The 26,128-nt window shown below is 40.4% G+C and overlaps 1 protein-coding gene across 1 annotated transcript in view; it reads left to right on the plus strand.

Moving 5' to 3' along the window:
• The window catches only part of MAP7D2 (MAP7 domain containing 2), an 86,410-nt gene extending 60,739 nt beyond the window's left edge, over positions 1-25,671 (plus strand). The window contains exons 5-17 of the mRNA XM_084279119.1: positions 2,716-2,826; positions 4,195-4,311; positions 7,144-7,286; positions 8,341-8,468; positions 17,494-17,726; positions 18,060-18,186; positions 19,891-20,095; positions 20,235-20,339; positions 21,557-21,610; positions 22,233-22,311; positions 23,016-23,202; positions 24,811-25,090; positions 25,656-25,671. Of these exons, the coding sequence (XP_084135245.1) occupies positions 2,716-2,826; positions 4,195-4,311; positions 7,144-7,286; positions 8,341-8,468; positions 17,494-17,726; positions 18,060-18,186; positions 19,891-20,095; positions 20,235-20,339; positions 21,557-21,610; positions 22,233-22,311; positions 23,016-23,202; positions 24,811-25,060 (1,739 nt within the window). The 3' untranslated portion in view covers positions 25,061-25,090; positions 25,656-25,671. The remainder of the gene's footprint in view (positions 1-2,715; positions 2,827-4,194; positions 4,312-7,143; positions 7,287-8,340; positions 8,469-17,493; positions 17,727-18,059; positions 18,187-19,890; positions 20,096-20,234; positions 20,340-21,556; positions 21,611-22,232; positions 22,312-23,015; positions 23,203-24,810; positions 25,091-25,655) is intronic.
• The last annotated feature ends 457 nt before the right edge of the window (positions 25,672-26,128 follow it).

A 26,128-nucleotide genomic window follows, 5' to 3' on the forward strand; every position in this document is an offset into this window, starting at 1 on the left:
TTTATGCTCTGTCTCTTCCTTGTTCTCTTCCCCCACATTGTCTTCCTACGCACACAGTTAGCAAATTTAATATTCATCAAAGGACTGAGTGCTGTCTAAGCCTTGCAAAAGCTGATCTGTTTTTATTTGGTACTTCTAAAACCCAATGGGGAATTTCTAGATGACTATGCAGCATGTGCAGTTTAAGATAGTTTGTTGTTTTTTTTTTCCCCTGCATACTTTTTGTTGCTGCTCTTTTTGATTTGACTTCAGAACAAAGTCTTTTTATTACATGTACTGCTTTTATATTTCAAAAAGATTCATGTTTTCTGTTTTAAGTCATATAATTTGTTTAAATTTTGTCAGGTCTGAATAAACTGATGTTGTGGGGAAAAATACCCATGTTTGGGTGATGATGGAATATGTTACCCTTTTTTAAACAATGTGTAAATATATATAACTAAAAAGGCAAACTCTGTTTCACATCATAGTTTTCATGGTATGCCACCAAAGAAAGCCAGGAAAAAGCTATGATGATAAAAGAAGTCGCCTGTGCTTTGAGAAAGAAACCAGTTTATCTTTGTGATACAGTTTATGCTTAATTCCAGCTCCCCCAATTTATTCAGTAATTTCTTTCACCTCTCTTTGCTCTGATTTCTCTGCTGTGTAGGTGAATCAGAAAATACCCCACCCCCTGTTCTAGGTTTAGCTGCCAACACCCTTCCTCCAGACCCTGTGACCTCTACTGCTCCTGCTGATTCCTTCAATGGTATTTCAGAGAATCACAGTACCATCGTGTCTCGTTTATAACTGTTCTAATCACTGTGATCCATCCACTGATCTTGTCCTTCCTAACCACGGTTTCCTTATTATTTCAGTCTGGTGCTCTATGGCATTACTCTTAGCGATGTGGACCAAATGTCTTTTTAATTTCCTTTTAATTTTGCCATGGTGGAGCAGTGCATGCCTCTCATTCCAGCACAGTTAGAGGCATTTCATGGTTTTCTCACTAACTGTAGATTTCTACCGCTCAGATTCTCATCTCTGTTAATGCTGTGGGTGCTCTGTGTGAGTGTGTGAGTGTAAATACAATTACACATATATTTGACAGTTCTAATGGGGAACACGTGCAGGTGCTGTTGGAAAAAAAATACTTAGTTGCACAGTAAGAGAAAATGTGTTTTAGAGAGGGTGTTTCACCAAAACAGTCCCTTTTTTCCACCTCGAGCCTTTTTCTGCAGTATTTTACAAACAAGCAAATTTGGCACAAACAGCCAGTGCTGTATTTTCAGCATCCTGAAGGGGATTCTGGCCAAGCTGCTGTTTGTAACAAACTCTTGAGTAGTTGACTGCTGGGCAATTGTGGTTTTGTTTTCTTTTGTACTGTTCAGTTATATTATTAGTAGGATTGGTATAAAAGGACTTTATTTTTTTTTTTATTATAAAATTACCTGAAAAGGACTGTGAAGTAGATGCATGCTCCAAAATTAAGAATGGATTGCACATAGGATTTCCAGTTCTGAGCGTGGATGTTCGTATTTTGAGAATGCGATGCAGCCTGTGCTTTTAAAAGCCAATTCCTTCTCTCTCCCCAAAGGGGGAGCTAGGCTGGAATATTACTCCTGCAGAATGCACAGTGAATGTTGACCTGCCTGTGCACTGATGTGTGCACAGATTCAAATTTTTCTAATTGGCTTTTTTTTATGCACACAGAGCATTGGGCAAGCAAATGATGTTTAGCAGCATAATAGTTTTGTACCTGCTTTTTTAAAAACACCAGTGTAGAGTATTGTGGTGGTCGTAGGTTGTGGCAATTGTTGCAGACCCCACTCAACTGAGGGTTCAGGTAAATGTTGCAGACCCCACAGAGGCAATGTTTTGGTAGATGTAATAGGGAGTGCAGTAACTTGATGGGTGCAGAATTAGGGCTGCATGTATGTCTTTATTTTTGGTTTTGAAAGAAAGTGCAAATTTAAGGGACAAAACATCTGTAATTTCAGCTTCTGAGCATCATGCAATGGTCATCATTGTACAGTAGTACGATGTAATAATACATGAGTAACATCTTTATTACTCAGTTGAGTAGGAAATAGGTATTTGCTCAAACAGCCTTTGTCAAACAGTATTCTAGAAGAAATAACAGAAACAAAAAAGAAACTTGAGGTAGTATCAAAAAGCGCTTTTTCTTTTTAATAGTAATAAAATTCCCAAGGCCGAAACGATGAAGCCAAATGGCTGGTGCCGGTTGTTAAAACAGTTCTCATTGTGCTGATGCACAAATGTTAATCGCTTGATTTTTGTATTAGCACCTGAGGTCTACCCCAGCTCTTCCAGACTGAAAATAAAGGGGTGGGGGTGGACGGAGGTGAGGAGTTCAGGGTCGTCAGATGGGCAGTTCATTTCTTTAGGTAACTTCCTGCTTGTGCTGGTCTGCGGTGTCTTGTATCAGAATGGCTTCACTCTGAGCTCAGACCTGATCTGTAATTATGTGCCCGTGGCAGTGTAAAAGGTAGGCTGCTGTGAAACTGAAATGTTCAATTCACAAGCAGAGAAGTTGCAGCCCAAAGCACGACTTAGAAAATGCTGGTCCTCCAGCAGTCGGAAGCAGCCTTATCTCATGCCTTATTCAGTGCTCTGATCAGTGGCAAGGGCCAGGAGTACAAATGCAAGGTTAATTTGGGGAGTTTATCACCACTGCGATGTGAATACAAATATCTTCAATGCGTCTCTCTGCAGCATGTGACAAACTTTCAGCCTCTACAATGAATCTGCCAAAGCAAATGGAATCGCCAATCAGTAAGCGCCTCTCCTCCTCCACCGCGGCAATAACACATTCCCCAGACAGAGGCAAGTGAATGTGCTGCTCTCCTACCAGCATAAGCTCTCCTCCTGCTTAAAGCGCTTCTTGTCCGTGTAGCTATGTAACCCGCTTTATGTCTCTTAGTCACCAGAACTCGGATGTTTTTGGGGAGGGGGTGGGGTGTAAGTTAATACAATAAGACAGTTCTGCAGCCTGTCCCAAGGCTGTGCTGCCATGCTGGAGGTCCTAAGCAAGCGACAAAGTCACTTACTGAATCTTACTCAGTTTTCGATACTCCAGCAAACAGGGTTGTTTGTGTAACTGCGTGTGGTGACTGCAGCAGTTTCCTGTAACTGTGCAGCTTGTGATCTTCTAGCCAAATAACATAAAACAAACCACCCAAACGTCCAGCTTGGCAGTAGACAGGTACTGTGGGCAGAAGTGTGTTGGATGAGCCACCTGGGAGACTTCAATCTGGTGACCAGAGTTGCAGAGCCCTTTAATTTGATTTGAAACGCTGATCCATCAGAGGCTCAGCAAAAGATGATCATCTTGCAGGATTAGTGGTTACTAAACACTACAGAGAGGACTGAAGGGTTTAGCCCACTGTGAGCTCTTGGGATTTGGTTTTTTTTGGTTTTTTGGTTTTGTCATGTGTTGTCCTGGTTCCCCCCACCATCCTCCCCCCTTTTTTTAATCTCTAAAGAGGAAAAAACCAAACGACTGAAATAAGTACCAATGGAGGCTTATTTCTGAAAGGAAATTTGAAGGTAAATTAAATTTCTCAATTGCTTAATGAAAACACTCACCAATAGCTTTGGGGTTATTATGCTAGATGGCTATATATATATATATATATATATGCATGTAATAAGAACATCTATAAATATCTTCCTTGCATAGTTAATGCTTGTATTTATGGAACAGGAAGCAATGCAGGCAATACTGTATAAATAAGGCTTATATAATGCAGTGAGACTGCAAATTTTAAATGCGGTCCCCGTGTGGTTGGCACACTAGTGAGTAGCTGTGCTGTTATACCAAATGTTTCACCTCTTCTGCTGGGGAGAAAGGCAAACCTTTTTCATGCTGAGTCATGAAAGCAACCATTTTGGTTGGAACAACTGTTTTGCATGGAACATGCCTCTGTGTAAGAACAAAACACAATGCCACCTTAACCTTGCTGTATTTATTGTCCAGGTGGGAAAATAATTTAAAGCGATGGAGAAAGTAGAAACCTTTTTTCCAAAGGGAATGGAAGTTACCTTTCAATATTTTAAATCTCAAACACTTCAAGATTATTTTTTTTTTGCATTTCATTTAATCATATCATCATATTGTTTGGGTTATTTTAATGTGACATTGTTTTGTTTCGTTGCATTTTAAATTTCATTTTATTTGCTCCCATCCTTCAGCTCACCGCATGCATCTTAGTCCAATGGAAAACTTTATTGTTTCTCGACTGCTGACTCCCACACAGTCATCTTTAGCCAGAAGCAGAAGTACATTAATGCTTTCTGAGCATAATCAAGGTAAAAATGTGTATTCCTCGCTTTAAAAGCATTAAGGTATGTTTTTGGTTGCATTTGAGTGTTTGCTGAAAGAAATGGAGTACTGTGAACCAAAGGACACCTGACATGGTAGTACAAACTCAACAGTGAGCTATGCTCATGAAAACTGAACATATTAATATAAGAAACAGTATTTTCGGCCAGTGTGTGCCACCTCTCAGAGGTTTTGTTTGGTAGATTAATGTCATTCTTTCATAGCTAAATAGCTTGTAGAACAAAAATCCCTCTGCACCATTTGAGCCTTAATTATTTTTACTAGGGTTCCAGTTCTTTGCAGTTAAATTACTTTTTGCCTTTAACTGTGTGACTGAATGTGTATTTTTATGGGGGTGGAGTGGTGTGTAGAAAATTATACCAAAAGGGAAAAACAGAGATGCTGATAGGAAGGTTGTCAGTTCCAGACATTATTGATCTTTAAGAAACTAGAAATTAGAGATGGTAGATACTATTCCTATATGTAAACATCAGTCCAACAATCCCTTACTTTGTAGACATCTACAAGACTAATGTCTTCAGTCCTAATTCTGGGGCAAGGGCATGCCTTCTAGAGTAGTTCAAGCTTATAAAGCTATAGCTAGTAATAGTGCTTGCTGTAACAAGGAGAGAAGTTTAACAGCTTTTTTTTTTATGAAAAAAACAACAACTAAAAAGAACCCAAATGCCTATCTTCAAAAGGAAACACTTGTTTTTAGAATAAAATTTGTTAATATAAGACTGGACATCTTTATGATATGTGTTTTCATATGATTGAAATAGGCTCAGGTCAGGCATCTGTGCTTTCAATACAAAGATATATGGAAATGAATTACAAAGTAAGCCTACTTTCCTTTGCATGTTACTTTTCTGTTGCAGTGCAGAGTGATGTTGGTATTGAGTGACTGAAATGATTTCCCTTGTTTCTACACTAAAAGCAGTATCTGCTGGTAGCAGAAATGCTGTCATGCAGTCCTTGGCCCATAACAAAATTCCCGGTGTGCTTACTGCTCGGGGATCAACTAATGCTAAGACTGAACAAAAGCCAACTTGAAATTAGATCAGTATATTCTGCTTAAAATTGAGGTGAATTGCTGGGGTGACCTACAGATGTTTTCTGTGAGATATTTGATATTGAAGAGATCAATAGGCCCCACTCTGTTTATAAACTCCCAGCTTTATCTCTCTTTTCATCACCAGATCTTTAAAGTAGCACGCTGGCATGTCTGACAAGGATACAGTTTGGTCTACAGATGGCTGGGGTTTGGGGTTTATTTTTTCCCCCCTCAGCTGAACCAGGAGTGCTGATTCTGGGAACAGCTCTCTGAACCAGTATCCTCTTGTCACTTCCTCGCAAGGCAATTAGGGCTGTAGCAGGGGTTGCAAATAGCATCAATACTCAGAGTGGCCATCGACGGTTATGCCAGTAATGGCCAGCAAAAGGCTTGAGGGAGGTATCTCCTATTTGTGGTGTACTTCTCTTTGTAGGAGTCATCTCCTGAAGAGGGCTCATCCTTTTCAAGAGCTCATACTGTGCCTGATGTCATTCTGTTTGGGTCAGAATCACTCTGCTCCTGCATTTTTTTGTACGCTTAGAAATGAGAAGTCAATTCAATATATCTTATATCAACAGAAGACTCACTCTCTAGGGCAATGCATTATTTATTTCATTCTGAGTTAAGATATTCAGGCAAAGAGTTATTATCGGACACATTTTTTTTTTTACAGTTCAAGTAAAAATATCTTAAATGTCATTTACGCTTCTGAACACTTTTCTTCATATTCAGTGAACTTTTGCCAACTTGCTGGAAAGTCAAAGTTACACAGGTCGAGTTAAACTTAAAAAAATACAAGTTAAACTTAAAAACATACAAAAAGGCTTCATAAGGATTTCTAGAGGATTTCCCTAAATTTAAAAAAAAAAAAAGGAAATGTGAATTCCTTTACATTTGAGCATAACAACTACTTTACCAAAGTGTATAACCTCCTTGACTTGGGTTGAATAAGTTTGGAAACTTACTGTCAAATGCTTACAATTAGTATATGTCTTATTAATAAAACATATACTCTATTGAATGTTTTCTATGTATGTGAAAGTTTCATCTTAGAAAACAATATGAACAAAATCAGGTATAAAACCCTCTTTTTAAAAAAATCCTGTTCATATTGCAAGTAAAGAAAATATACCCAGAAAGAGTTACCCTGTAAGCTGTAATCCTCATGTCTCGCTCAAACTGATGTCTACCACAAATAACAATAACTGAAATACCTACAGCAGCATATAGTTTAGGCTTGGGTTTTTGGGGTTATTTTTGGTTTTGTATTTGGTTTTTTACAATATTATTTTGAAAGGCAATTAAGGTATTTAGGAGACTTTGCCATGTTTAGGCTTTTTTAAAAAAGTTTAAAACTCCCTACTGTTCTATTACCTTTCCTGTTTTACAGTGTTTGTTCAAAATTCACCCAACTAGAACTGTTTGATTACTCTTTTTATCATGTGCAGAGGAAGCTCGAGTTTTCAGAACAGAAAATTATCACAGTCGTAGTCAGGTGACTGAAAAGGTATAGGAGTAAGAGAATAATAATTTAGAGATAATTAAAAAAATTAAAAATCCTTTAGAATGTTAATTTTAGTTGAGGTATTTTAGTAAATGTGACCATGTTGAATGTGTTATAGAATGTGATCTTCTGTAATGCTTTGAAAAAGCCTTGAAAACTACCTTTAAACACTATAACATGAAAGTGTGCTGTTTTCTCCTCTCCTTTACTTCCTCTGTCTGTGCTCCCTTTTGCTCTTGCTATTGTACTATAACTCTCTAGTATTCCATATCTGTCCTCGTGTAGCACCAGCCAGTCCTCTTAAATCTCCCTACAAGCCTTCCCCCACCCGAAGCACCGACAGAAAGAAGGCGACGTCACCCTCCACTTCTGATGCCATGAAAGGGGCAGCTGAAGTTACTCAGGTGAGTTTGCAATGGTTTTCATTTTGCTCCTGGGTAAACTGAGGCAGCTTCTCATTGTTAGCTTTACATTTGTAAAAATAAGGTGTAAGAAACAGTGGTAAGACAAGTAAAGTCCTGTGTGCGTCTGTTGCCTTCGTGGTCCTGTCTAGCAGCATCTTAATATCTTCCTCCACCTGGGAACCTATGCTGAGCACTGGTATTTGGAACAGCAAGACCTTTATTTTCATGGAACTGAGATTTCTGGACTTTGCCTGTAACTTCTTGTAATGGGGATAACAAATAGGATCTCTCTCTACTGAGTATGACTATCCAGTCTTGCTGGTTAATTAGCAAGTTCCACATATTTCGGAAACTTGCCAAGTGCATTGACAATGCCTCTGTTTTATACCAATTGCTTAACTCTTTCTGTGGACATTTTTAATGCTGTTTGCTTAAAAGATGCATGATTGATCCAGAAAAGCAAAGGCAAGTCATTCTCCTCCTCTGACTCTACATAATGTAAGGCATGTTTTAAAAAATTCATTGGGGCTGTAAAATTCACATAAGGTCCTATGTCTTGTAATAGTTAACAGTGGGGGGGAGGGATTTGTGCCATCTACATTAGATTCAGTGAGAGGATCAAAGCTGGAAGCTAAAGATTTGTGTGGTTTCTCTCTTGGGTGTGATTCACAGTGTTACACCCAGAGGCATTGCCGCGAGATGCCTGGGTGCACGGCTCACAGTGTCCTAAGAGGCCTTGCAGGAGCACATAGGTGATTTTTGAAAACTCCACCCAGGACCACTACCCCTCCCAGGAACTCTTGGAGAGGCTGTGATGTGGGTTTATTTATCTGCAACTTGTATGCTGTATCCATGGAAGACATGGTTGGGGTATTTTATGTCTATGTAAAATAAAAAACTAGGATCTTCAGTTGTGAGCTGATGTTTTTTAAAAACCCCTCTAACTGCATGTTACAGCAATCTGTTTATATACCATCTTGCTTAATAAAACAGTCAAATACAATTTTGATGTGTTGGTCCTAATTGTGGAAACTAAAATGAGCTGTGTTTCTAGACTGAGAAGATAAAGAAAGAGAAGCGACCTGCCACACCTGGTTCGTCATCTGGTTTGGGATCTCCTCTAAGAAGGTCTGATTCTCCTGCTGCTGTGTCCAGGAGATCTGCATCACCTGCAACACCCAAGTATGCCTTTTTTATTAGGGGTCTAACATAATGTCAGCTTCTTGCTACCTGTAAAGGAGACATAGATTCTTGAGGAACTTCCTTTGAAGGGTTGTGTAAAATCTGGTTAATTTTAGTTATACATGCACATGTATACTGATGGGGAGAGAGGGAGGTGTAGATGAACAGATAAGGATATATATAAAAAATGGTGTCAGTGGTTACTAGAGACACTCCTCTGCCTTTTCTCAGTCTTCTGAAATTATCGTGGTGTGTTGCATAATTTGAGTGAAAGTATATTTAGCATTTATTTCTAAACATTTTACTTAGTTTTGAAGAAACTCTGCCTAATGTGAAAAAATGCATGGAAGATAAATACTAGCTAGAAACCTTAGTATTTAAAATATGCATTTCCTATTGCTGGCATGACCATCTAGTTCCATAAATATACCCAGCTATGTGTCATCTAAACCATTAGTTTTAATCTTTACTTGTTTGCAGACCTCTGTGGGTTTGTTGGGTTTCATTGTTGTTTTTTCATGCAGAATTATGGACCTATAGCAACTGGGTTGCTTTTCTTAGTTGTCATTTGGGGACACTCAAAACTAACCTGTGTACCACAGCTTGCAACTCCCAAGCCTAAGCAAATGTGCCTTGAGCTTTCTTGGAACGGGATGCTAAGTCTGGCTGAAATGCAGAAGAATGCTAAAGCAACCATGGTCTACAGTCTGATGGTTTGGTTTGGTTTTCTCCTAGACCTTGTTCATGGGTCCCATTTCAGTCTGGCAACTTATGTCCTTTTGCCTGATTTTATTTATTTTTTAAAAATCTGAACCAGTCTTGATGATCCCCCCTCTGAGAAATTTCTTCTACCTCAAAAACTAGCAGGTGTTCCTTTTCTGTTTCAGCTCTGAGTGTGTAGCCCTTCACCAATGGATGATTTTGTGTGTGAATCTGGTGCTAGACAAAATACAGGAAACAGTCCGAGTCTGGGTGTTCCCTCTGCTTTAGGTGTCCTCTTGCATGCAGCTGGGAAATTCTGAGCTTATATTATGGGGCCACAAAGTCTCAGACTTTCAATATTCTACCTGTAATGTCCTCAGATTCTGAATGACGTAAATATTGTGAAGAATGGAATTATATGAAATATTAATGACAACTGAGTTTTCTTATTGCAATTTTGAGCAGATCATTGTCTAAGGGCACTCCAAAATGTACAGAGAAAAGTTTGAGCTCTAAAAATGCATCTTATTCTGTAAGCACTGATATTCCTTATTCAGAGTGCATCTCTCTGTTCAGTCACCCAGTAAAAAAGACAAACCAAAAGATGTATTTAGTTAAGCAAAATAATTAGTGGGATATAAATTGCAGAGAGTGAAGAACTTCCTGATGGACAGACATGGGAACAGTTGGTATTGCTCAACATGGATACATCTTGGGGGGGGAACCTATTACGTGAAACAAACAGATGTTTAGTTAATGAAAAAAAATAAATATGCCCAGTCTTAATTTGTAGCACTAATTTCCATAAAAGGTTAGGCAACAATGGAGACTCTTTCCTCAGAGGTGCAGTTCAGAGACCCTTTTTCTAGTAAAATGTTTTCATTCCTATGTGGAATGTTTTCAGAGGAAGGAACATACACTGTATAGAGGAATTAAGAAGCCTTCTGGTGGGTCTCTCTGTCTCTCTGTGACTGTGAGCCACAGTAGTTTTCCTTTTTTATTTTTTCTCCTTTTTTCCTCCCTCTCATCCTCAAGAGACTCTGATTCAGACCACTGCTGGAAATGTATTACTGAGCATTTAATCTTAACGTGGCCCAATTAGAACACCCTCCTTGACCTTCTGAGAGATACAGTAAATAGAGTTTAAATCCATGCTTATTACTCACTGCAGAATGATGGTTCTGCTTCAGCATGCTCAAAACTTGCCCCCAGAGATTCAAAATAAAAAAGGCATCCTGTTGACTATACTGTATTATTATAAAAAGATACACTTTTCTCCATGCAACTCAAATGCCAGATGATGATCTTGTCAGTCAGTGGATTTAAAGTTAGGCAGTCTAGCTTTTGGAAGATTCCTTTAGGTTGTATATCTCACCTTTTTGTTTAAAATGAATTCAGTATAATTATAATGTGGAAAAAAAAATATTTATTTTCTCTGCAAACCTGACAATTTTTTACAAGTTTAGTCTTTCTCTTTCCATGTGGCCAGAAAATAACCTGGAAGAAATAAGAATACCTGTGGTAAAGCATCAGGTGTTAGTGATCCTGCTTAGCAGCTTAACTTTAAAAGCTGCTGAGGGAAGAGTGGAGTATAGGTAGTGATTTAGGTGATAATTAGCTCTATGCATTTTTCTTAAAAGCGTGTGACTTGACATTCGGGTTTTCCTCAGTACTGTTCCAGTTACTAGTTTTTCACAGTCATCATCTTGGTTTGTGAGTGGTAGTTGCTTGTTGTCTTTGTTATTTCATTATTTATTAATTAAAAAGCTCTTTTTATCATGGTACTGTAACTGAAGCAGGCTCAAACAAGACTATAAAGGTTCAAGTTAAAGACAGTGATTGATGGCAGAATAGATTTGCAGTAATATACATAAATAAAATACAGTGTCTGAGGGTGCAAATTTTACTGAGAAAGCAAAACTGATCAACCCAAGACAAAAATGAGTGAACACATACAGACCTAAAAAGGAAAAAATGGAAACAAATAAAAATATGTTGAACAATAATTAAAAGCAAGGAAAGAATTCAAAGCTTGGCAATATTTGAAAAAGTAAATATATTAAGAAATGTCACACAAGAAAGAAACCCCAAATTATTGCCTTGAATCCAGTGTGGAGCAGCTGACAATGATGAGAGCTAATGGATTAGAGAGAGCTAGGATAATTGAGAAATTATCTTTCATTTTTACAGTTGCTATTGGACACTGATTGTGTAAAGTGCTCCTGTTCTTCAGGTCTTTCACAAAATCAATACTACCATTTTTTTGGGGTAAATTTTTGTCATGCTTTGTCTTCAAAGATCTATAAGTTAATTGGTTTATTCTTGCAGTATCCCTCAGAGAATAGGTAAGTGTCCTGTCTTATAGATCGGCAAAGCAATAAAGCCTGTGCCCTTCACATGCCTTTGGGTAAATAGTCCTGATGAAATCAATGGGACCTGACTGAGTCAAGGAAGGGGGATTTAGTTTTAAGCATCTTCAGATAAGCCATAGTATAAGCCACTGAACAAAAATGGAAAGCTCTGACAAGCCTCTGCCTTATGCTATTTTGCCAAAGCATTACCTCATATGAGGAGAAAGGAGAAGGGAAAAGGGACTGCAGGGTGCTGCTGGGTGGTTCTTGGTTTGTTTCTGGTTTCCAGCCTGTGTCAGTGTCCTTCGCTCAGTTTCTCTAACTGACCCCATAACTTGGTAGTTCTTTTGGGTGGCATCCTATTGCAGCCATTGGGACCTGCTTTGACATTAGAAGTGCACGTGCTCAATCAAATTACAGAATCACAGAATGTTAGGGGTTGGAAGGGACCTCAAAAGATCATCTAGTCCAACGTCCCCACCAGAGCAGGATCTCTTAGATTAGTTCACACAAGAACATGTCTAGGTGGGTTTTGAATATCTCCAGAGAAGGAGACTCCACGACCTCTGTGGGCAGCTTGTTCCAGTGCTTCATTACCCCCACAGTGAAAAAATTTCTCCTTACATTCACATGGAACCTCCTGTGCTCCAGCTTGCACCAGCTGCCCCTTGGCCTATTCTTGGACATCGCTGAGAAGAGCCTGGCTCCATCCTCCTGACGTTCACCCTTTATGTATTTATAAACATTGATGAGGTCACCCCTCGGTCTCCTCCAGGTTAGAGACCCAGCCTTTCCTCATAAGGAGTGTTCCACTCCCTTAATCATCTTGGTGGCCCTGTGCTGGACTCCTTTCAAGGAGTTCTATGTCCTCCTTGAACTGAGGGACCCAGAACTGGATACAGTATTCCAGGTGTGGTCTCACCAGGGCAGAGGAGAGGGGGAGAAGGACCTCTCTTGACCTACTAACCACACCCCTTCTAATACACCCCAGGGTGCCATTGGCCTTCTTGGCCATAAGGACACATTTCTGGCTTACGGTCATCCACCAGGACCCCAGGTCCCTCTCACCTATGCTGCTCTCCAACAGATCTGTCCCCAACCTGTACTGGTACCTGGAGTTGTTCTTCCCTAGATGCAAGACCCTACACTTGCCCTTGTTAAATCTCATTAAACTTCTCCCTGCCCAGCTCTCCAGCCTATCCAAACCCTGCTGGATGGCAGCACAGACCTCTGGTGTGTCAAATACTGTTGTTGGAGCTCTATGATCCTTGGGGTCCCTTCCAACCCATGCCATTCTATGATTCTATGAAATGTGTACCTAGAGTAGTACACCCACCCCCCTCCCCCAAACTTTTAAGAGCTTTAAAAATGGTGTCTGCACGTGGCGAATTCCTCACAGAAGTGACTTCTGTATCCTGCAGTGACCTAGTTTTAGATTTTGATGTGTGCGCTACATTTACTAGTCTTGATCTTTGTTTTGCCTTATAAAGATAAAAACAACGAGTAGAATGTTGGATCAAGACTATTTTGAGGGTTTGGGGTTTTTTTTCAGCAGCTACCTAGAGAATGGTCAATTCAAGATTTTGAAAAGATCTGTAATAATGTAGCTATCAAAATAACTATTCTATGCGCCAGTGCTGAGTTTGAGCTCTTTTAAGAAAGGTAAAAGAGAAACGAGCCTGCCTCTGGCTAGGAAAGATCAAGACTAAGAGTGAAAGAAAGCTGCTTTTGAGAAAATATGACAGACAGCAGGGCAAAAATGTCAGAACCCAGGAATAGCATGTGATCAGGGCAACTTCAGAGAGCCGGTTTGAGAACATGCAAGTCCTTGGTGTTGGTTTCAGTAGAGCTTTTGTTGAATTAATAGGGAGGTATGAAAAATAAATAAATAATGCAGCTGTGTCATTGCTGCAGATCTCAGACTTTAAGTCAACCTTCTGACCGATGGCCTGTCACGTACCTGGCTTTTCAAGCCAGCATGCTGCTCTTCCCTTGCTATTTATGGACAAAATTGGATGTGACCTCTGACTCGTGTGCTACATGTACTTTATTTTCTATGCTTAGCAACAGTTGGCCCAGAACCCCTTATGTGCTTTTCCTGAGAGATGATTCTTGCAATATGGGCTATCCCTCTTTCTCTTAAATAGGATCCTTTGTAATTTAAGGATCAGTGGATCCTTAGGAGTGACAGAGGTTCTTGCAGTGCATGTGGAGGTCAAGAGGAGAATGGCTTCTACAAAGCTGGTGCCCACGTGTCAATGCAGGGTGGTTAGGTGAGAGAACTAAGACCTCCTGGAGGGAGGAAGATGCTTCATGTACCACTGTATTCTTCTGTAGAATCTATTGACGGAGATGAATCAGCTTTCAGACAACATGCTACGGCTTCTTTAATTTTTGGGGAGCTGTCGTCTTAATTTTGTGGTACTCCCCAGACACACGTCTGTGTTCCCACTTCCTTATCAGGGTTTCATGACATCCCTTTTCCCCCAAGGCAAAAATAAAACTTTTTTGTTAAACCTAAGCAGACCCCTAGGTGAGTGTTTATACATTTTCCCTCAATTATCCCATTTTTCTGTCTTCTCAATCAAGTTTGTTCCTTTCTGGTGAAAAGTAGCACCATTTAAATACTATGGAAAGAAGTGGGTTTTTCAGTAACAATTCTGATGCCTGTGTCTAGGAATGTTAAAGATGCTGAGTTTGACAATAGGTTTTAAATACAAAGAGGAAAACAGTGCTCATTTAATGCTTTCTACTGGCATTCAATAAATTATGTAAAATTCCTGAGAAGATTCTTATTCCTGGTGGGGTTTCTTGTATTTTCACTCCTCACGTTACACTGTTCTCATCCTTGCACTAACCTGTTTTTTTATAGGCTTCTAGCTTTTACTTGCTTTTAAAACAAGCAAAGTCATACTTGTTTCTTGTTCTTCTGGCCAAGAGCTGTAAGAAAAAAAAACAAAAACTTCTGCAGGTCTGAAAGCTAAAAATGCCTTCCTTAAATAATAGATTCAGCATGTGCTTCTAGTCCAACGGGTAAGTGGTACAGCCAGTCTGCTCTAATTCCTATGCAGTGCAACATATGCAGCTCTCATGACTACACTCTTCCTACCAGCCTCTTTGATTGTCACGTCGTTATTAGAGAACAATTACTTCTGTGCTAATACTGAAAATGACTCAGCCTTAGTTATGTGACTGTTGTGTTCTTCCTGTCACAACAAGTTAAGTAAAAGGCATTGTAAGGGATGTGTGGTAAAGTTGGAAATGTAAACCAGAGACAGGAAGAAGGGACTGTGCTTTGAAGAAGTGTCTGGTTAGTGAGAAGCATCCTCTGTGCTGCAGAAAAGCATAAGGTAGATTGCTTTTTATGTACACATTACATTTTTATGAAATGTAGTTTCAAATAACTAGTGGTGAGGCACATAGGAGATATATATACGTAGGTGAGGTCTTGAAATCTCTGCCTTTGTCTTTATGAGGGCCTGGGAATCCATCTATACCCCAAAAAGAAAAGCGGAGACAGTGCTAAAAACAGATTTGGTCAACACCAACCGATCTCATTGACTTCTCCCATTGCTGGTTTTTACAAGAGATGAGAGCAGACTGGCCTGTCTGCATCTTCCAAAGCCTGTTTCTGTCAGGGAACAGCAGCAGCGGGCTGACCTGCAAGGCAGGGCGAGCCAGGATCTGTGGGTGGTAGCAGGGCAGGCAAGGACAGAGACCTCACTCACAGGACCCAATCCAAGAGCAGACGTTGGATCCAACAGGTCACCAGGATAGGTCTGGTGTTGGTTGCCAAGGTCAGCCAAAAATCCGATGAAAGCCAAAGGCCTTCAGGTGGCAGCTCCAAGGACGTGCCAGGACATCAGGTCAGGGCCAGCAGGTTAGGAGGCTGGGTACGGGTGTACCTACAGCTTATCTCAGGCAAAGACCTGGGCTGATGGGGAGCTCCTGGGCCTGCAGGCAGACAGTACCTGAGCTGAACTTATAATTTAGTCAGGTGCTACTGTTCCAGCAACCCAAGGGCTTTTGGGAGTCTCTGATGGCTACTCAGTGGGAGTAAGAAAGTACGGGGACTGCAATACTCTGCAGTCTGTTTCTTCCCACAAACCAGGCAGCTCTGAGCTACCTGTATTCTAGTGTCTCAGCCGCTTGCACTTGCTGCATAACATGGTGGAAAAGAACCCTTTCTTCTCCTACATTCTTTAGTTGGGGGGGGATGGGGTGGGGATTGGAAGGTGTTTATATTTTTGTCTGCTTTGTAAGGCAAATGCTGTTCTGCTTATCATAGTCTCTGGTCATATGATACTGTAACAGCTAGATCTAGACAAATCTTTCCACTCCAGTCCATTAATTTTCAGCCATTGTCCACGTTTTTTCCATGCTTGTAGTCTGCCAAAATAATTGTATAGTTGAGAAACCGTGTTATAATATATGAAAATGCATACTGTGTAGATTAAAATAGTGATAAGAGATGATACATTTATATCATAATTGCATATTCATGAGAGAGGTTACAACTGCATGTGTAATGTTCACTTTAATGTAAGATTACTTCTTCTAATGGGACTCAAGTCATTATTTTGAGATTGTAATCTCTTTACTTCCATGCTACTTAGTCACACAGCCCAGCCTTTCCCGGTGTTACAAGTGTTCGGTGCTAGCGACTGGTATTACATAACCAATGAATGGTGTTTGTGCATAGCTTTGTGTTCTCTCTAATGTGCACCTATTTTCAGTGAATATCAAGTAGCTTTTCCCTTCAGATGACTTCAGTTATTGTTCCACCTAAAGTATGCAGCAGCCAGGCAGGCCATGGTCTGCACTGCTGCCGTGCATTGACATCGGCACAAGCGCAGCCCTGTGAAACGTTGCAGGGGTTCAGCTGTGAGCCTTGAGTCTGTCGTGTTGGTGCTGACCGAAGCACTAACCGAAACGGAGGAGCTGACTGTAGAGTGGTACAGTCAGTTCTGTCTCTCTTTGTGGTGCCCAGCTTTACCTTGGTATGTAATAATACTTAGGGCTATTGTAGAATATCGGGTACCCTTATGAAAAGACCATGTTTGAGAAGGCTGTATTCAAATGAAACCAGCACCTTGCAACTCTCTACACTGCTGCAGAGAGAAAGCAGCCACAGCTTTGCTTTAAATGTTGAGATGGACTATTGAATACAGTAATGTTGAAAAAACTGTCATGAAATGGCTGTTGTGAAAATTACTGGATTTAGATAGGGCATGATATCATATCTCTTTCCTCCAACTTGGACAGTATTGGGTTTTTTTAAATGAGAATTTTCTGCAGTCATTTGCACTTGCATGGCAATTACTCACATTTCAGCAGGAGTAACTGTGGAGACCGGCGAAGAGCAACACGCGATTTGATACAAATTTTAGGTGAAGCCCCTTATTGGGTGAAATCACACAGATTATATACATTTGTTACTGCAAACATGGCAGCTAAAAGACTGCTAATTGGTTACACACACTGTTCACACCACACTGATTGGTTAGTGATTATAACGAGTTCTGATAAACATACCTTATAGCTAAATATTGTTAGTTTACCTTTGATGCCTAAAAGCATCTGCACACCTGCTGTTTTGACCATCTTATTATGGTCGGTTCTTAACATGTTCTGTTACTCCCAAGTACCTTCCCATAACTGCTTCTTGATTTAGGGTAGCCTGCACCCCTATCAACAAGGCCACTGAATTTTGAGAATGTGATTATTAGGATCCTCTCAGCATGAGTAACTTGTCCTGTCTCATGGGAACAGAAGAATATTGTCAGGGCCTAAACCTTGGGAGAAGAGAGCTAGGCCGCTAGCAGGCCTGCTGTCTTCCCTGACAAGTAACTGCTGAAAGCAACTGATATTACTACGTAGCCAGAGACAAGAAAGAATAATAGATGGAAAGACAGAGCCTGATTCCAGTTTGCATAATGAATAGCCTGGGTTTATTTCTGTTTTCCCATCAGGACAGTTGCAAAGACTTATCCTCAGTCTCCTAAAAACGCCAAACAGTATCCAGCTTCTCCCGTGAAGCATCGTGCCACTTCTAATCTCAACCAGGAGACTCCTAAAAAGAAAGCAGACAAGGAGAAAGAAAATGTCAGTCATCAAAAGTCCTCGGGAGCACGCACTGAGGAGGCAGGCCAGGTGGCTTCTGAGAAGCCTGTGGCTTCTGCAGGAAAGACTGAAAATAGTGAAGGTGAGTCTTACTGTAAGGATATATTGCAAGGTGTCATGGGTCCCTGAGGCTTTTAAATGGTGATGACCTGTTCTTTTTATGAAGCTGCTCAGTCATAGGCTTCTGAGGATGTGTAAAGGTGCATAGTGGCACCAGTAAATGTACAGTTCTCACCAGGGCTGCCCACATGTGAAAAATGCTCATTAATGATGGTTTGAAAATGGTGACAAGCAGAGGTGCCCTTACCTGTGTGCCATATTCCTTCTGTCTGCTCAAGATGCTGAGGTATGCTTTTGAAAACCAAAGTGCATGCTCTGTTCCCTGCCTAACTTTCCACCTTTGGTCATCTTCTAGGGAAGATCACAGCAGGGACAACTGATGCCGAAGAAGCTTCCAAGATTCTGGCTGAAAAAAGGCGACAGGCCCGCCTGCAAAAAGAACAAGAAGAAAGGGAGAGGCAGGAAAGAGAAGAACGGGAGAGGTAATACTAGTGAGCTGTGAAAGTTGTTACCTAGCAATTTAACCTGTATCATTGAAGATGCTTGAAACTTGTACTGAGGTGGGAGCTTGCATGTAAGTGTTAAGTTCTCTCAGCTTAGACCCACAATTCAATAGTGTCTTTTGCAGTCTTAATGACTGGTGAAACTAGAAAATAGTAATTTGGCTTGAAGCTTGAATAAACTGTTACTCACTCAAATACTTCTGGTATGTCCACACTGCAGTGTACTGCACACTGTGGATGTACCTGGAGTATTTTACATTCTGTAAAAAAATATTAAAAAATATTTGAGTGCATTTTTAGTGAGCTAGTTCATGTAGAAGAAAGTCTTGCAGTAGTAGTGTATGCCTTAAACAGGAAGGCTCATAGCATTCAGTAAATTAACCTGAAGTTCATCTCCCTGTCCACCTCTGTTGTAGGGAGTTGAGGGCTCTAAGGGTGTGGGCATAATGACTGTTGCTGTGTCTAAGCGGTGAAATTCTGGCTTTGTTCTGGGAGCAAGCTTTTAGGTTCTTTTCCACATCAGATGCTGGTTGCAAGTGTCAACAAATCATGCCCTTTCTTCAAGCCCCTGATATTAAATCACTAACTCTATGCATCTAAATTCAACTCTGTTCTTACTAAAAACATTGTTGGGGTGGGAATCTACAGTGACTGCAAGTTTGGCCCCATGGAAATATTTCCTGAGTTATCTGTATGCAGGGATGAGAAAGATCAGTTGTCACAGAGCAGCTCTTGAATGTGGTGACAACAGAGAATGATGTCCCAGAGTGGACCAGGCAGCAACGCAGGTGGAATTTGGACCTGCTCTTTCTAGTGTGCCACTGTGTTTTGTGACTTAGTTTGTTGTTGCTCTTCCAATCTGTTTATCTTCAGCTGAAACAAAGGGTAAAAGTACTTGCTTTCTATAGATACCAGCATTCTGGGTGTGAAATACAAGGGAAGAGGGGTGGATGTTTTTATTTTTGGAACTTACTTTTATTATTGAAATTCTAATTGAAATTAGAATGTGATATTTTTTTGTTTTTCTTTGATGACAGCTGTTTTTTCAAGGGGACATGATAATTTCTCTGAAATCACAGAATGACTGGGTTGGAAAAGACCTTTAAGATCAAGTCCAACTGTACCTGTCCTCTACTAAACCGTATCTCATCTACCCTTTTTTCAAACACACCCAGGGATGGTGACTCAACCCCCTCCCTGGGCAGCCTGTTCCAGGCCCTGACAACTCTTCCAGTGAAAATTTTTTTCCTAACATCTAATCTGACCCTGCCCTGGCACAGCTTTGTGCCATCCCCCCTTGTCCTATCTCCTGTCACCTGGCTGAAGAGACCATCGCCCACCTCTCTACAACCTCCCTTCAGATAATTATAGGTAGTGATAAGGCCTTCTCTCAGCCTCCTTTACTCCAGACTAAACATCCCCAGCTCTCTCATAAGATTTGTCCCTTCACCAGCCTGGTTGACCTTCTATAAATCTTCTAGGTAGTGAAATAAGATTGGAATAGAAGTTTGATAGCAGCCTAAATTCTCAGCATGTGCTCAACCTCTGCTGTGTCTTGGCATTTTTCATGGAAATGTGCACTGCTGCATGTTATTGGTTACTGCTGCTTGCATGCCATACACACAATAAGATCCATCCTAAACAAGATGGAACCTTTTAAATGTGCTGTTACATTTTTTTCAGGCTTGAAAGAGAAGAACAGAAAAGAAAGGCAGAAGAAGAAAGACTTCGTCTAGAGGAAGAGGCTCGTAAGAAGGAGGAGGAAAGAAAACGTGAAGAAGCAGCAGCTAGACAAAAGGCAGAGGAGGAAGCCAGGAGAAAAGCTGAGGAAGAACAGATGCTAAAAGAAAAGCAAGAGAAAGAGCTGCAAGCCAAACTTGAGAAACAGGTACCATCTCAAACACAAATGTGAAACTTTATATGCATGTGTATGCATACATATATTTATATATACACAGAAATAAATCCTTCACAGGATCTGGTAATTTGCCTGAAATAAATAATTGTGTTTTATGTATTTGGATTAGAGGGAGGAAGCAGAAACCAAAGCCCGTGAGGCAGCTGAACAACTTCGCCTTGAAAGGGAACAAATCATGCAGCAAATTGAGCAAGAAAGACTGGAGCGGAAGAAGGTAGATATTTGGGTCTCATTTAAGATAATTGTTTATTCTTGTTTAAACACATAACCCAGGAAGTACCCAGTAGTATCTAGAAATAATAATCTGGAGGGATTGCAGGTTGATATGCTTGTCTGCCTTGGTATTTGCTACTTGTGTGCTAGGGGGAAAGTGGACATGAAAATTCGTAACAAAGTGGAATTGCGGAAGGCAAACGACTTCCAACTGGGTACTGAACAAACACAGAATTAGCTCCTACCCACAAGGTAAATGCCTGTGACAAACTGGGAATGGCAGGCCAAAGCCAATGTCGATTGCTGCCCAACCCAAGACATCACAGACTGTTGAGGAACATGAGTGACTGTGTTTTAAATCTTACTCAAGGAAAACTCCCTGTAGTTAGAAAGCGAATGTGATTAACGAACAGGTTTTCCCCCACCTGGCTGGCTGGCCGTGGATGCGCAAGGAAATGGGCAGAGCTGTGTAGTCTGCAGATCTATGGTAGGAAAGGGAGAACAACTGCAGAACCTTTGGTTATAAAAAGTCATCTTCCCATATATATTACTCCAATATGTTATTTGTAAATGTTTACCACTGAGCTGGAGGCACGTGGCAGTTGCATGTTAGAGTATGAAGCCAGAGTGTCTTTAAATCCCAAATATTTTCCCTGCATGATAGAGCAGAGACAAGGGTTGTTGGTGAGTGGGTTTTTTGGTTTGGTTTGTGGGTTTATATTTTTTTTGTGTGTGAACATAGAAGAAAAAGGATATTTAGGGTAATGCCTTACACATTTCCAGCAAGAAAAGAATAACTTACTAATTGCTCGTCTATTCCAGAAAGCCTAACTATCCTTAAAGGAGCTGATTGGAAATAGCTGGAAAAGCAACTAGAGGAAAATAATAGCTGCTGATTTTAAATAAACATCTTGTTCTAGAGCAAAGTGAACTTATAACTGTAAACACCTGGTATTAGAAGTTGGTCTCTAAATTGCATCTGCTAAGAGAGTGGTGCTCTCTGGGCTCTGATCTGTGAAAGCCAGCTCCCAGGTGTTTTCTGTCTTTTATTTTCTTTATTTTTCTTATTTATTCTCCCTTTTTCAAGTCAGGCAGGGATGAGGTTGTAACAGTAGAGAAAAGGGTTTTGGTTTTTTTTTTTTTGTCTTCTCCTTCATCAGTCTCTCGTGTTGAATTTTCTGTCTGCCTTCTCATCCTCCCATTTATTTTGATTCCTAGAGAATAGATGAGATAATGAAGAGAACAAGGAGGAGCGAAACACCAGAGATAAAGGTATGGACCAGTGTGTGGTTGCAGGGTGTTTTTGTTTCATAACCCGTATGTGAAAATGGGGAGTAGTTCCATGTTAGTAGGCATATTTGGGTACACTCCACACCCAACTTCTAGCTGCATTTCAAACAGGATGGCTGTTTCTGTGTCACAGTTACTGTTGTGCCACTGTTAGAAACACACAGCTTTATGCAACCTCCCTCGCTATCTGATCAGGCAGCAAGAGCTGGTTCCTGGATACTGAACCTGTCACATTTGCTGCTGGGATGCATCTTCTGCTTTGTATCAGCCAGGGAATTAGTTACTTAGCTCTCCCTGTTAAGCCTGCCAGGAATGTAGGATTGAGAACAAGGCAATTGTATCCAGCTAGGAAGTGACATAGAGAGTCAAGTTTTCACTTAAGTTTTTTCTACTAAGGAAACAGTTTCTTCAGTTACTTTCAGAGAACATTTCCTTTTTGAAGTTTAAAAAATCCTATGCCTAATTACAAAGGGAAAGAAAATGTCTTGCTGTTGATGACCTTAGACCACCCTGAGGCCTTGGGCAGTCTCTCAAGTCCAATCAGTTCCATGAAGGTTATGTATGGTCCTTTGTCTAAAACAGTTGACTCATTACTTGATTACAGAAGGAAGAGCCAAAACCGGAGGTACCGTCAACTTTGAATGTGGAAAAGCAGCCAAAGACCCTTGTTCTCAACCAGCCAGGTAAAAATTGCCGTATTTTCTGTTACCTCTTTTCAGAGTTTTGTAATCTCAGACAGAGCAGTGTGTGTTATCACAGGTTCTTTGCTTTTATCTCAAAAACCCAGCTACATTTGCATCAGTGACAGATGTTAGAAACTGGAGGCTCAGCTATGTTTTGCCATGTAAGCAGAGGAAAGTTTCTCCTCTGTTTTAGTACCTCACATTGAATTTCTGTAAATGAGAAGTTCCAGTCTGCTGACAGGTCTGGTTGCTGCAGTCTGCCTTTAATTTTGTGGGTAGAAAACTTTGCATGTAATTAAGCTCACAAGCTTTTTATAGCATTGCTCTAAATCTTTACCTTTAATTTGATTTGAGGAAAAAAACCCAACACCTATGTATTTAAAGAATTATTAATGAAAATATACATATCTGGCATTTATCTAGATGTTATTTAGTTCCCCAGGCTAAGGCTTTTAGTACATGATAGAAAAGATAATGTATTCTCTTCCTGCTTCCTCAAGTTTAAAAGATGCAGCATAAAGAGGAATTTTAGAGTGGAAAAGAGGATTGACAGTGTAGGATGAGTCATAGATGAAATGGAGTTCTTCTGCATTGTCAGTCTTCCTTTCTTACTCGATCTATAACTTAAAAACATTTGTGGGCTGTTTTCAAAACTATTTAAATAAAGAAGTTGCTATTAACATAATTTCTAACCTTCTTTACAGAGATCAATGGGCTGGCAGCCTGCCTGAAAAACAAAAGCTTAGAGAGCACTGCCTCTGTAATTCCCACCCAAGATGTAGTTGCTAATGGACTGAAGTCGGTTTCAGGGCTGATTCAGCTGGAGGCTGTTGATGGGAAATCTAACAACATGGAAGATTCAGCAGATGAGGTTCAGTCCATGGATGTGAGGTACAGACCGTATCTACCAATAGAAATTGTGGAGTTTGCATTAGACACACACAAAATTTTCTGGTTGGTTTGTTAATACTTTATTGCTTTACTTCTCACCTACTCCACGGTGAGGCTGTCGGGTGTCCACTGTGGTGTACTCCCCTCCTATCAGGATGCAAACCAGTTGCTTCAGCCAAGAGGCAACATAACCTCTGCTTGTTCTCACATGTATTGGGGGTGGCCCTCTGAAATCCTTCTACAGTCCTTACTTCAGGATTCTATACAAGTTTGCTCAAACCTTTCAGATTGCTCTACGAAAGTAGCTACTGTAGACAGTTAGCTGTCACGCCCCTTTTGTATTGTTAATTTGTGTCAAGACTGGATAGATGTGAGGCACAAGCTTTCCTCCCTCTGGACAAACAGAATATAGTCAATTTAGGATTTTAGGTACTTAACTGGAACAAACGTATGGAAATCAGTAAATAACTTCCTGTGTATTAAGTACTGTTGCCTTTTGATAGAAGGACTTGCTGTTGATGATTTAGGGCTGCTATGAGAAAGCCAGCTCTGAATTTTAAACATGGCCATTTTCTACAATGCTGCTTTATTCAGCAGGCCAGCTTAACCTCTCATACTTTTTCAGTATTTCCAGTAAATCTGCCCTCCTGGGGTAGACCAGAAGTCCATCTAGGCTATCATTCGGTCTCACATAATATCAATAAGAAAAAACTAATTAGGCAGAGCACCTGAGCCCACCACTTACTGCAATCCAAGGCCTCGCAGAAGGGATGTTTGAGGGCACAACTCTGCCTTGCCCTTCAAAATACCCAATGCTGGACCTGTTGTCCATGAATTTCTCCAACTCCTTTTTCAACCTGCTGATAATATTTGCATCCAGGGCCTCCTCTGGCAGCAAGCTTCCCCGTACAGTCTCACTGGGTAAATTACATTCTTTGATCTGTGTTAAACCCAGTCTGTTACTAGGGCCACAGGTTTTGTGTTGCAGAATTTGAGGCACAGCAGTTTTGCCCTCAACTTACCCACTGCTTCTTCATAGTTGTAGAAACTTTTGTGAAATTCTCCCTCTGCCTTCTCTTCTCCAAACCAAAGTACACCAGCCATACTAGTCTTGGCAAAGCATCAGCTGGTAGCAGCAGCACTTCTGAAATTCCAGGATTTTTTGTCTGAACTCTATCACAAGGTCATAAGAGTTTGTTTTTTTTTTTTTAATGGAAATTTGAAGTGTGAGTGCTCTGGGTAAATGTTTGCAGGGTAAGGATAATATTTTGCAGGAGGCAGTATACATTTAAGAAAGGGAATGGTGCAGGGGCTGAAATTAGGAGTTAGCAGTAAACTGCTAGAAATGTGTTTTTAGGAGATGAATGTTCACATCACACAGCTACCACAAACCTTAATCTTTAAGGAGTATAGTTTTGGTATGACCTCCCATCCTTAGCAGGGTAACCTCTCTTTGGCTGGGGTGGGACATATTCTAGGTGAAGTCTTGCTGCAGCTAGCCTTAAGATAAATAGTAGGTTTTGGACAGTCAGAAGATGAATTTGTTGCTAAATGAAAAGTTACACGCTTCTTACTCTGCATCTTCCTTTCTTTAATCTTTTTGTATAGCCCTGCTTCGAAAGAAGAACTCATTTCTATCCCCGAATATTCACCCATGAATGAACTCATGCCCGGTGTTTCCTTGGACCAAAATGGGACAAGTAATGCCAAGGCTCTTGAAGATCTCTTGGATTTCACAGGACAAGCTACGTACACCAAGACATCCAGTGATACCATTAGCTTGGATGACTGTAACAAAAACTTGATTGAAGGGTTTAATAGTCCAGGACAGGAAACTACACTTAATTCTATCTGTTGACAACCTCACTTTGCAGCAGAACAGATAAAGGTACAGTATTGTGATAAAAATCTGGGATATGATAAACTGCTTCCCAGAAAAATACAGTAGCTGTAAACAATGTATGTGGAGAGAGGAACAAAGCTGGTCTCCTAGATACTTAAGTCTGGCATAATCATTTGTACTTGCAGCTCTTTGTAAGTAGGCATCAGATGCAAACTGAGCATATCATAGCAACCAAAAGTATCTGGTAAATGGAAACATTTCCCTTCTCCATTCAGAGCATAGTGAGAAGAGTTGCCTTTTTTCCTTCATTAATACATTTCCTGTAGGTTTTTGGAGCCTATTTGCATAAGAAAAAAAACAGTTTAAAGTGGGGCCAGCTTAGAAAAGGGTAGCTATGGCTGCTGCTCCCTCTTCTGCTGCCGCTGTAAATACTTGCAGCATGATGTAGAATCACTTACCCTGGAAAGTATTAAGGCAATCTGAAAAAAGCACAGTAGGCTTCAGTGACAATACCACGGCCAGTTGGGGGTGGGTTTGGTTGGTTTTTTTGAAGAGTTGTCTAAATTGCATAGCTGACTTGATGTTCTTCTCTTTCTTTTTTAATTCACAGAGGTAGCAGTTTGTGGAGGATCTATATCCATGTGATGCTACTGGCAGTACAATATGAGCTTGTCACTTGGAAAAAGCTTCTGCAGTCCTTGAACACTGGATTTCAAATAATCAGAGCTGAACATAACTTTGTCTTCCCAGGGAATATGTTGAGTAACTGGCTGCTTGTGGTAGACACCGATGATCTAGAACCTTGATGGTTTAAGGAAGACCATGCATTAGACTTTGAGCTTTAGCTGCTAATACAGCACTTATTTCTTCTTTTAATTTAAAATTCATCTCAACACTTCACTGTGATTTTTACCTGTGCATTTTATTTTGAAATAATTCTTCCTTAAGCTTTATCATACATCCATTTAGACATCTTTTTCTTGTAAATAATGATGAGGTCTGCCCACGGTGCATTGAAATGAAATAATATACTTTAGGTTTGTGCCTATCTTTATTTCCTTTCTTTAATAAGGAGTTATTGGC

The sequence above is a fragment of the Gallinula chloropus genome, assembly GCF_964237585.1.
Source record: "Gallinula chloropus genome assembly, chromosome: 1".
In the NCBI taxonomy this organism is placed as follows: domain Eukaryota; kingdom Metazoa; phylum Chordata; class Aves; order Gruiformes; family Rallidae; genus Gallinula; species Gallinula chloropus.